Source organism: Carassius auratus, chromosome 12 (assembly GCF_003368295.1).
Source record: "Carassius auratus strain Wakin chromosome 12, ASM336829v1, whole genome shotgun sequence".
Classification (NCBI taxonomy): Eukaryota; Metazoa; Chordata; class Actinopteri; order Cypriniformes; family Cyprinidae; genus Carassius; species Carassius auratus.
Window position 1 is genome coordinate 18,152,774 of NC_039254.1, and position 12,362 is coordinate 18,165,135.

At 31.3% G+C, this 12,362-nt stretch overlaps 1 protein-coding gene across 1 annotated transcript in view; it reads left to right on the plus strand.

Annotated features, from left to right (window-relative positions):
- Positions 1-3,337: 3,337 nt before the first annotated feature.
- The window catches only part of rab26 (RAB26, member RAS oncogene family), a 65,988-nt gene continuing 56,963 nt past the window's right edge, over positions 3,338-12,362 (plus strand). Inside the window, exons 1-2 of the mRNA XM_026277414.1 lie at positions 3,338-3,890; positions 7,178-7,288. Of these exons, the coding sequence (XP_026133199.1) occupies positions 3,720-3,890; positions 7,178-7,288 (282 nt within the window). The 5' untranslated portion in view covers positions 3,338-3,719. The remainder of the gene's footprint in view (positions 3,891-7,177; positions 7,289-12,362) is intronic.

Here is a 12,362-nt window from a genome sequence, read left to right on the forward strand (position 1 = left end):
GTACATTATTTCCATTTTCAGCTTTTTGTAAATTTTTCAATTTACAGTATCATTATAATATATTAAAATTTTCACTTAACTTTTAATATTATTATTAGTAGTAGTAGTGGTATTGAAAGTAATTTGTATTATTAACGGTAACAAATATTAATACTATTATTTAATATTTACTTTACATTTTATTCCTTAAATAAGTATATTATTTATTTTCCCTATTTGCATATATATATATATATATATATATATATATATATATATATATATATATATATATATATATATATATATATAAAATAATAGTAATAACAACATAATAAAATTTCATTTCATTTTCTTAGAATTTTAATTCCCTAAAAACCATACCCATCTCCAGCCATTTTCTTTAAATTAACATAATAATAATAATCATGATGATAATGATGATAAAATGAAAAATTCGTAAAAATGAAGATAATTAATCCTATTTCATGCCAATTTGGTCAATTTTCTCTTATTATTGTTATGATAATAATATTATTATTATTATTAATAATAATAATAAAATATTTTTAAAGACGAGCACCAATACAAACAGGATATAATTATATATTTGAACAAATAAATAATAATAGTAAAGGTATTTTAAGTGGTATTCAAATAATAATTGATCTATTCCAGTCTCCTTCTGTTTTGGTCAAATATTTAATCAATTAACAGTTTATGGCAAGATTCTGTCTTCTAAACACTGCTGTTTCCTGCTTTGAGGTAGAAACTGTAGTGCGTAAAACACAGATAAAAAGAGCAGTGTAAAAATAGAAAACCTTAAATAGAGGATATGTAGACAGAGAGCATGGAAACACAAACTGAAGTGTGCTGACAGACGTTGTCATCATCAGATCTTGCAGCACACGACTGCTCTTTCCTCCCAAAGCCTGCTTCAAACAGCGCTGTCAATCAAATCTAGATCATAAATTAATCCCAATGAACAGTATAAAATAATATACTCTCAGTATTTGCTGAGAAAGGTCAGTATATTATACCTTATAATGGAATATACAGGTCAGGGCAAGATTAAATATTAATTTTTATTGCATTAATACATTATACTAGATTCTACATTTAAAATAAATTATACTAAATTAATGCACAATTTACACTTCTAATTTCAGTGTGTTATGCCCGTCTTGTGATTTTTCAGGGACACAGAACTGCAAAATTGTCAACGTTTTGTTTATTTATTTAAGTCATACATTTTAGGAGAGCTTTAAAGTACTAATTTTACAAGATATGAAAAAATGCTTTTTAAATAGAACAGAACAGAATAGAATAATGAAGCAAGATGCATCCTTTCTGGATAAAATAAGTAAGAACAATTGCAATTTAAATACATAATATAATATAAAATAAAATAATAAAATATAATATAATAAACATTTTTCTAAACCAGTTTTCACCCTTTCAGGATAAAATTTGCAAGAACATTTGCTATTTAAATACATAATATAATATAATATAATATAATATAATATAATATAATATAATATAATAATCATCTTTTTGAAGCAGTTTGCATCCTTTCAGGATAAAATATGCAAGAACATTTGCTATTTAAATACATAATATAATATAATATAATAAACATATTTCTAAACCAGTTTGCATCCTTTCGGGATAAAATATGCAAGAACATTTGCTATATAATATAATATAATATAATATAATATAATATAATATAATATAATATAATATAATATAATATATAATAATCATCTTTTTGAAGCAGGTTGCATCCTTTTGGGATAAAATATGTAAGAGCAATTGCAATTGATATAATATAATATAATATAATCCTCCTGAAATGTGAATTCTCTCTTCATCTAGATTCTCTGAGCAGATCCTCAGATCTTCAGGAATAAGCTGCACTGAACTGCTGAATGTACATTAATGAGCATCAGTTAGCATCGCTGGAGGTGGAGACTGACCATCTCTAAACGTCTCACAGACTCTGAGCATCTGTTTCTGCCGACTGTCTCTCCTCGTTTAGGTGGAGCTGTTATACTGGAGCCATTGGGCAGATCCTTTATTTGCAGCAGCGCAGTGAGGAAGGACTCGAGGCCAGTAATTGTATTGGAGAGAGGCAGCGACTCACCAGAAAGGCCTGGAGGTTACGTTTGATATGTTAGACAGAGCCTGAGAGAAGAAGAAATCAGTAACTAGCAGCTGATCCGAGTGACAGGTGTAGGCTAAAAATGACCTTTGTGGGATCATCGTCATTTTGTGCGATTTATGCAATCCATGAAAGCAGAAAGAGGGTCAGAAGGAAATCTCAAGGCTGCATATAATAAACATGCACTTAGTCAAGTAGGCATATCTATTTTTATTTCAAAGTCTAATTTCTCATTATGATTAAGACAAATGAGCTTTTTTAAGTCATGTGCTCATCTCTGAGTCAGTCGTGGCTATATGTGACTGAGACTTATGTAAGGTCTGTGATGAAAAACCAGCATTATATTGTCCTCTTCACTGTGAGTCATGTCTGCACCCCAGAGTCACTTCAGACTTTGACTGTCGTCATAAAGTCTGCTTCAGTTTATAGCTTACTCCTGCCAAGATGTTTATGCTTGCTTGTCTGTATGATATGCAACTTAAACATCTTGTTATTTTTCTTACATTCACATTATGATAGTGCTTTACTATTAAAATGACTTTGAGCTCAATCTGAAGAATATTAATTTTTTGTTGTTGTTTACATTTGCAGTAATGCATTTGACATATGATTTTATCCCAAAGTATGAAATAAAGTTACTAATGACTTTTTAACTCAGAATTTGTAAAAAACTATGAATTCTAAGGCTGATTAAAAAAATGCATGCATTTATACTATCTAAATATTTTAATAATACCAGTATAATTAGACATTTTTACTGTGTTTTTTTAAATTATTGTTTAACATCTCACAGTTAAGGCTTTTTACTTCGCAATCTTTTTTTTCTTCACACAATTATGACTTTTTATCTCAATTTTTTATACTGTATACTTATAACTTTTTTATTCCGTATGGGGGAAAAAAATCGGAATTGCATGATAACTCATTTTTTTTTTAATCAACCTTTTATTTCACAGCTATGTTTTTGTTATACATTTGAGTTATTTTCTCAGAGTAATGAGAGAGAGAGAGACGGAGTCACAACTCCCTTTTCATTTATTTATTTATTAGCCTTCCATACCAAAATGACTGCATTAAGGTTTTAATTTTTAGTTTAACTTCGAGTTAATTAATTGTCAAGTCATCTTAACCCAAACTAATCCTGATGTGCGTTCAATCCTGACTGCGCCTCTGTATTCCAACAAGTGGAGAGTGAGGATGCGCTCTGTGCGCGTGGCCATCACTTTCACTGATTGCGCGTGCACTACTAGAGGAGTGAGGTGCATTTTCTCTTCACACTGACGGAGCAGTTTCACAGGCAGGCACCAGAGACGCTTTCTCTTAGAAGAAAAACCAACAAATTGTCGGACCAGTTGCGTAAAACGGAGCGGCATCGCGAAGAACAGAAGCAGGTGCGCTGCTCGCGCTCTTTATCTGACGGAACCCTGAAGTCATGCGCGCGCTAATCGATGAAAAGTTCATTCACGCGTACTAAGACATAGTCAACGGGAGAAGTGGAGTGCACAGAGCGCGCGTTTCGCTGCTCATTAATTACTCGTCGTACATTCATTCGCACTGGGAATAAAAAAGCATAATGTCGAGGAAGAAAGGTGTCAAAGGGAAGGGGAGTTCAAATACACCGAGCTCATCTCCGAGCAGCGATAAAGAGAAGGGTAAGAAAGTCCCGACCCTGTCTAACGGAGTGGTGCATCCCAGCAGATCCTCTCTCAGCAACAGCGGAGAATTCTACGACATCGCCTTCAAGGTACACGAGCAGCCGCTTTGTTCAACGCGAGCCCAGTGCAGTATGGCAAGCCGCTTATACATTTATTACGGGTTTTTATTACTAGCGTTTTGTGTGCGTTTGTGTGTGTGTTTGTGTGTATAATTTCAGTGACAACATGAAAGATTATAATTATTCCAAGTCCAAATAGTATCTAATCAATGAATAATTACTACTTAAATACTACTTATTTATTCCCTTTCTACTAGTCACTATCTAAATTGAATCAAGTAACTGTTCCATTGTAATTGATAATGGCTTTATGTAATAACGTAAAAGAATAAATAAAAATGTATGACAGTAGTAGTGACTAGAGGAGTGATGGGTAGTTTTTATACTTACCAGTTTGTAATTTCAGTGACTAATAGTATATTTGAATTTCACTATCTATTGAGAAGATGCTTATTATTCGAATCCTAAAAGTTCTCTTTATTTCTCTTTTATTCTCTTTATCCCTCTTTTTTCTCTTTAGTCACATTGTAACTATTTAATCAGTTATTTAACCAATTCGGTTGTAACTGATAATAGTATGTATATTTTAAAATAACTATTAGTAAGCTATTTAAATACTTGAATATCACTAAACATTAAAAATATGCTTATTATTCAAATTCTAACTAGCATTTATTTAGTTTATTTCTAGTTCCCATTTATTACATACAAGTACTTATTCCCTTTTCCAATTTAACTGGTAAAAAGCCTAATATTTTTCACTACTTGAACTTCAATAACAATTCAGTCTGACATTCCAGTTCTAACTAGTATCTATTGAATATGTTACTAGTTCTGATTCATTACATGTCATTACTTCCTTTCTACTAATCAGTATCTCAGTAGTATTAACAATTCAATTATAATTGGTGATATATATCATTTTTATGTTTACTACAAATTAATTGTAGTGATTACTAGTATTTGAATTTCACTAACCATTCAGAAGATGCTAATTATTCCAATTTAAAATAGTATCTAGTCAATTACATACTCATTAAATACTAGTTACTAGTTACAATTACATACTCATTACATATAAGCACTTACTCCCTTTCTGCTAGTCACTATTTCAAAAGTTTCGAAAATATCAAGCAATTATATTTCTTTGTTAATTGTAATAGTATGTGTGTGTATATATATATATATATATATATATATATATATATATATATATATATATATATATGTGTGTGTGTGTGTGTGTGTGTGTGTTTGTGTGTATGTATGCAAGTAATTTCAATGACTCTTAGTAGATTGGAATTTGAAGAAACTTTCAGTCTGATATTGTGTATATATGATATTGTGTGTAACTTAACTCTATTTTAATCCATTATATTTTTGTACTTACTCCTTGTAACTATTCCATTGTGATCAGCTATTTGTTTCAGACTACTAAGTATAATTTTTTTTGAATAGGCACAAGTTACTTTTGGATAACTTAATAAAAAAAAACTAGCATAATAACATTAAAATGAGATAATAATGATATGTTTTAATAGATAGGCCTACTTTTGTTTTTAAGGGAAAAATGTTAAAATGGCTTGCCATACATGTGAGTATGTGAGTGTAAATATTTGCCAGCTAAACATGGTAAATGCCTTATAAAATTTTGATTTTCATAGCTCAAATGATTGTGTGCAGATTCACTAGTTTGTGTCCTTTATTTATGCTACAGCAGTGTTTAAAAACAATGAAATACTATCAAGCCGTCCCATATGGGCAAGAATTATACGCTCTGTTTGACTGAAGTTAAGCGCGGACTCTAATTGAACAGCTGTGTCAATACAGATAAGCCAGAGCACAGCAACTGGGTTATCCAGCCTGACGCTAGTACGCTCACTTACTAGCATCCAACACTGACAACTTCTTCTTCTGAGCTTTGCATGTTTAAGCTGAAATGTTTAGGTGACTCTGATGTGGAAGACAGTTTGATCTGGTGATTGTTCACACAACCCTTCCTTTATGAATCATATGCATTGCTTTTTCATCAAATAGCAGTCAGGAATTGACAGCAGTCATTCACCAGTGGACAGTGAAAAGGATCAGGAATAGCTGAGCTCTGCCCCGCTTTCCCAAACTAATCCTGCAGATCCGTACATTTAAACCAGTGGTTCCTAACCTGTTTTATACCCCTCAAAACCATCAGTGAGACTCAAGTACCCCAAACCAGAAATGTGCTCCTTTTTGTTCATATTCCACTGTATTTTAATTAATTAATTACATTTGGAGGAAGTCTCTTCAGCCACCAAATGTTCCAAAAACAATTCTTATTTAAACCAAAAACAAGCACTGATGTCAGTGAAAAATGATCAAGTAGCTGCTTCCGTTAATGAGACACCTGAGCTTGTTAGTGCATCACAAGTTTTAACAGGTCTGAGGGGAATCGAAAAGCCTAACTCTGAATTTATTTAGCAGTGAAGTTTGAGTCTAAATAGTTTTATATACAGCAAAATCCATTTACTTCAACTAAGTGTCATTTTAGTGTCATTGCTATCAGAGTTTTATTACAATTGTCTCATCCTCGTGTCTGCATTAGATTCAATTTAAAGAAGTGTTTTTATCTACACCGAGCTCATGTTAAATGCAAGGAGAGTGTTTGCTTTAGTGTTTCAAATAACTTTGGTAAAAAATTAAATGTCAAAATATAATTTACATTTATTAATGTAAAAAAATGAAACAGCATAGTTAACTTAAAATATATAAAAGAATGAGTGACTAAATTATACTGAATTGAAAGTTATCTATCATTATCTAATGATTCTTGTTCCAAATATGCCTGAAATTTTCCGTATACAACCTATTGTAACACTGAATGGCATTTTTTCCTGTAAATAATAATTTGCTCAGTATTTTATAAAGCTTTAATATATAAAGGGTCAAAGTTTACATGCAGCTTTTGTACAGTAGTTGTTTTAATACATCAAGTTAAACTAAAAGGAAACAAGATTTTTTTTTATGATTGTTTTGTTGACTGGAATAGTTCTGCTTCCTTTTGGGAAAATCACTGGTTTGGTGTACTAAGTATGTAGTTTTGTTCTAATCTCCGCTCTTCTCAAGCAAACCCACTCTGATATTACTGCCTTTAATCTTTACGGCCTTGAAAGAGTCTTTCTAAGCGCTGCAGGGAAGGAGACCTAGTTTGTTTGACGCGCTGATGGAAAGATGAGAGGGTTGTTTGTCTCTTAATAGAATGAAGACGAGGCAGGAAGACGAGAGGAGAGATGCTGGGATAGATTGTGTGTTCTGCTCCATCTTTCTCATGTCTTTCTCTCCAGGTAATGCTGGTTGGTGACTCTGGGGTGGGGAAAAGCTGTCTGCTGGTTCGCTTTAAAGATGGAGCGTTTCTTGCGGGGAGCTTCATCTCAACAGTCGGTATAGACTTCAGAGTGAGTAGAGAATATTAAATATAAATGCTCTAATTCATTTACACTAATAAACCCTCAAAAGTGTGGAAGTTGAAAGGTTTAATTGTTTTAATATTATACCATTGTTATATTTATTTTTACTGCATTTTTAATAGTGCTGTCAAATGATTAATGGTGATTAATCGTGATTAATGGAGATTAATCGTGATTAATCGCATTCAAAATAAACTTTTTTCACATTATATATGTGTGTCTATGGTGTATATTTATTATGTCTATAAAAAAACAAAAGTATTTACATGTATATATTTATTTTAATATCATTTATATTATATATAAAAATATTTACTATATAAACATAGCATGTTTTCTTAAATATATGCATGCATGTGTGTGTATATTTATATATACATAATGAATACAAAGTACTAAGTACACACACATATATTATGTGAACAAAAACTTTTATTTCGGATGCGATTAATCGAATTGACAGCACTAAATTTTAGCCAAATAAGTTCAGGCTTGGTTAGCATAAGAGACTTTAACATTAAAACATAAAAAAAAAAACTTAAAAAATGTCTAATTATACTGGTATTATCAAAATATTTGCGTAGTGTAAATGCATGCATTTTTTATTCAGCTTTAGAATTCATATTTGTTTATTATTTCAATGCATTGCATTGTAGCCAAACCATGCATGAATGCATATAAATGCATACATTTCTGTAAGCTTTAGAATTCATAGTCATTTATTATTCCAATGCAATGCTCTGTTGTGTCAGGTCCAGTAAGACTCATTTAAGTAAAAATCAATTGGTTCATAAAAAGAAATGATGGCAGATAGTTCTGTCTTTATTTTCTTTGGCCTTATGAGCACTAAAGGCTTGTGCTTAGCTACTATGAAGCAGCAAAACCATAAGACATTACATCTGGCAATAAAATAGGCCATTTCCGTGTCTCTCTGTGTCTTTTATATCAATAAGAAGAAACCATCATTACCTATCGAAGCTCTTCGGGGCTTTTATTTTCAGAACAATTTTTAAAAGCACTACAGACAGACGACATGAACTGATGAATGATTTGGCATCCTGAGACCGCTGTGCATCATTTCAGCTCTTCCATTACTTCAGTACAGCCAAAGGCCATGAAAGCTTTTCACAAACCCAGTACTTTATCATTTATGTGAGCTAATCTAGAGGACAGGACACAGTGTCTGTGTGTTTGGACTGCTTTGCTCAATGTGAAAGGGTCCCTTTATCAGATGGAGAGGCTGGAGTTTACAGATCTATTCCTGTTTGATAAGCTTTTAAGTTTTTGTGCAGACATAAATAGCTACATGTATATGCTAGATTGAGTTGTTGTTGTTTCAATCAAAATGATTTTGTAAAACAAATCAATTCAATTTAAACCACACTGTATCTAAAGCAATTTCTCAGTGATGAGTAAATGTGGAAAAAGGTCAGTTTTTAATGTTAACAAGTTATTACCATGGTATTACTGCACCTAAAAAAATAAATAATAAAAAAAATTTCCTGGTATTTCAAGTGACACATAAACCGCATACATACTGTATATATGTATATATATATATATATATATATATATATATATATATATATATATATATATATATATATATATATATATATATGCCATTGCAGCATGAAAAACTGATTAAGTTTTTCATCTGAAAGTGAAAGTTTAAAATATTAGTAATTATGTTGTTTTGATGTTGGTTTGTTAGAAACATGTTGGTTTCAGTTATAAATTAAGCGGAAATTCTCAGATTAAATGTTTATATAAATTTAATATGATGATATATTCAAATAAGATTTTACATATAATAGTGCTGTGAAACGATTAATCGTGATTAATTACATACAAAATAAAAGTTTTTGTTTGCATAATATATGTGTGTGTTCTGTGTATAAATACACTTACATAAAGTATATATTTAAAAATATTTATTTGAATTTACATTTCTATATTTATATTCACATAATTTATATTATTAATAAATATATTTAATATATAAACATAACATATGTTTATGAAATATATACATGCATGTGTGTATTTATAAATACATAATAAATACACAGAAAAACAGATGTTATGCAAACAAAACTTTTATTTTAGATTCAATTAATCGTAATTAATTGTTTGACAACACTAATACACACATAATATATATATTCTTATTTGAATATATCATAATATGAATTTATAACTGAAACCAAAATGTTTTTAACAAACCAACATCAAAACAAACTAATTACTACAACAAAATAGATTTATTAATTTTAAACTTTCACTTTCAGATATAAAAAGTAATCAGTTTATCATGCCGCAATGATTTGTCAGTATTATGCATTTACATGTTTATTAACAAAATTAAATCCCAGAAGTGTGTGAGATATGGGGAAAAGACATCATATAGTTTACAAAAGTTTTTGAGACTAATATAACTTCATAGATCAAAATTACTTTTTAAACCTAACAGTACTTCATACATACCCGGGTCAAAATGACCCGAACATGTCCACAACTAAATGTGTAAAATAAATGTGTACTTTGAGTGTCTTAAGGCATTTACAAAGTTTTCTTCCCTTAATAAAAATAATGTATTATTATTTTAAAGAATATGTATTTTTTTATTTTGCATGCATCTCTTCCGGGTCAAAATGGACCCGAATGCATTATGAGGGTTAATGCCTTTGTTTGTTTGTTGATACTTTATTGATCCTTTGCAGGAAATTATATTGTCACGGCTGCTTAACACACAGACACCACATTTAACAGAACAAATCACTTCCAACCAATCTACAGTTAAACATCAACAACCAAAATAAATAATAATACTTATATAGAATATTCAGTAACAGATACATATTCAGTACAGAATATTCAATAACAGAAGTAAATATAGAATATTCAGTAACATATGAATATTCATAACACATTAGTATGCCTTTACTTTGATTTCACTGCAGACAGGTTTCCCAAACGCTCCTGTCTACATCTCTAGTCCCAAAACTCCAGCTTGCCATTGTTTGAAGCAGTAATACGCTTGTCGGATTTGCAGAAGCAGCGTTTGTGAGGCTGTGCTCTGTAAACAGTGATACAGAGGAGAGACTTTGTGCTGTAATTGAGCCGTTTCATCTGTAATCCCCGTTATCCTCTCACACTGACTGCCGGATGCAATGCTTTAGACCTACCATCCGTTTCATTGTCTTTGAATCGAGCTAAAAGTTACTGACAGAATTCCTACTTGTCCAGAAATTGTGCAAATTCACTTCTTGCATACTAAAGTTACTATAAAATATGCCGTCAGATGGTCATTACTACAAAATAAACACCCAGGACATTTACTTGGAGTGGAGAAATGGGCTTAATCTGTGTTAACGATCAGCTAACTGTACATTCTTTTGCATTTTACATGACTTTGTCAAATAAATGGACATGAAGTATTAATAAAACATGCGCTGCCGTAATGTGCAGTCTGACAGATCTCTGCGACTTTATTGCATTGCACTGACAAAACATGCAGGATAGTAATATTACAACTGAACGTGTAATAAACAGAAGCTGTTTATGTGTCATTTGTGCTCTTTCTGTCCTTGGAGTTAATTGTAAATGGATTTTAATGCATGTAATACATACACATCTTCCCAGTGTATAATAGACTGTCAGACAAATAAATAAGTGATTGTAATAAAGTCAGTTCATCTTCGTTATTGATCGATAATATCCTTGTTGATTATCATAAAAAATAATTTTGGCTGTCAGTTTGTGAGCATAAAGGAAATAGAGGAACAGAACTGTAAATGTAAAAGAGAATGAAACTCTCACCCCAGCTGGCAAAATATGTTCTTATTAAGTATTGAAAACATTATTTCTGAATGTTCCCTTAGAGTTTGAAGCGTCCAGGTGTTTAATGTTTAATACGCTTTTTTGGGGAGTTTTGTAAATGATAAGGAAAACATTATTTTGTTCCTTGTGCAACACGGTCACTTTTGAATTCTTGAAGTTTTTGTTGTTTAATGTTTTGAATGTTTTCTGTATGTTAAATTTTAGTAATGTTACAGCAGCAGATATGCGATCAAATTTATAATTTGAGGCTTTATTACGTCGATTCTGGCACCCAACATCAGAAGGCCAATCAGAAGAGGGGCTCATGAATATTAATTAGACATTATAAAATCCACCTGTTCTTAGCAGACCTCCTGAGAAAGGAGCTGTGAAAATATAATGAGATGGTTTTTGGTAATCATACCACAAATATATATTCATAAGTTATTTAAAACCTAAAATAAAACTCCAGAAAAGTGTACAACATGGGACCTTTAAGTATAACCCTAAAAAAGCTGGATGAGCATCCAATTAAAATGTTTCAGAAAAACATTCCCTGATGTTTTTCTTCTAACATTTTGAGAATGTTATTAAACAGCAGATACATTTTGAATGAATGTTACTAGAAAAATGTTTGTTCGTAACCTTGAGAGAACCTCACCAGAACATTGCTTGAAAAATAACACAATATAAATTGACAAATCTTTTATAAATGCTTCTCTACATCTCATAATGTGATGTAGCAACAGAGTTTGCATTTTAAGTCATCATAGACTTACTTTCTGGCCCTATTCTAATCATATAACAATAAACCAACTTAGTAGAAAAATAAATAGAAATAGAAGGCTGATTATAAATATAATGCATACTTAAATTCATACTGTGTGTGTGAGTCATGTATATTTATGTTTATTAGACTATTGCATCACCTGTATTGACATCAGTTGTGATTAGGGTCTCCTGGACGCTTCGTTTGTGTGCTGTTCAGATTTGCTGTGTCCAGATTGGTCAGTAATGATGTTGACCGTTAGCGTTTATACAGCTCAATAAGTTTTGGAGCAGAGCTACAATGTGCAGCTTTTCTTTTGAAATTCCTCGTCCGTCCTGCATGAGTGAAAGTCCTGCCTTTTAGTTGATTTAATCTGAACACAGGAGCCCAGTGTGTTCTCCAGCTCAATGTATTCATAAAGCTCACTTATAGCAGAGCTGTAGGTGTAGGACACTTTCTGAGCTACATCTG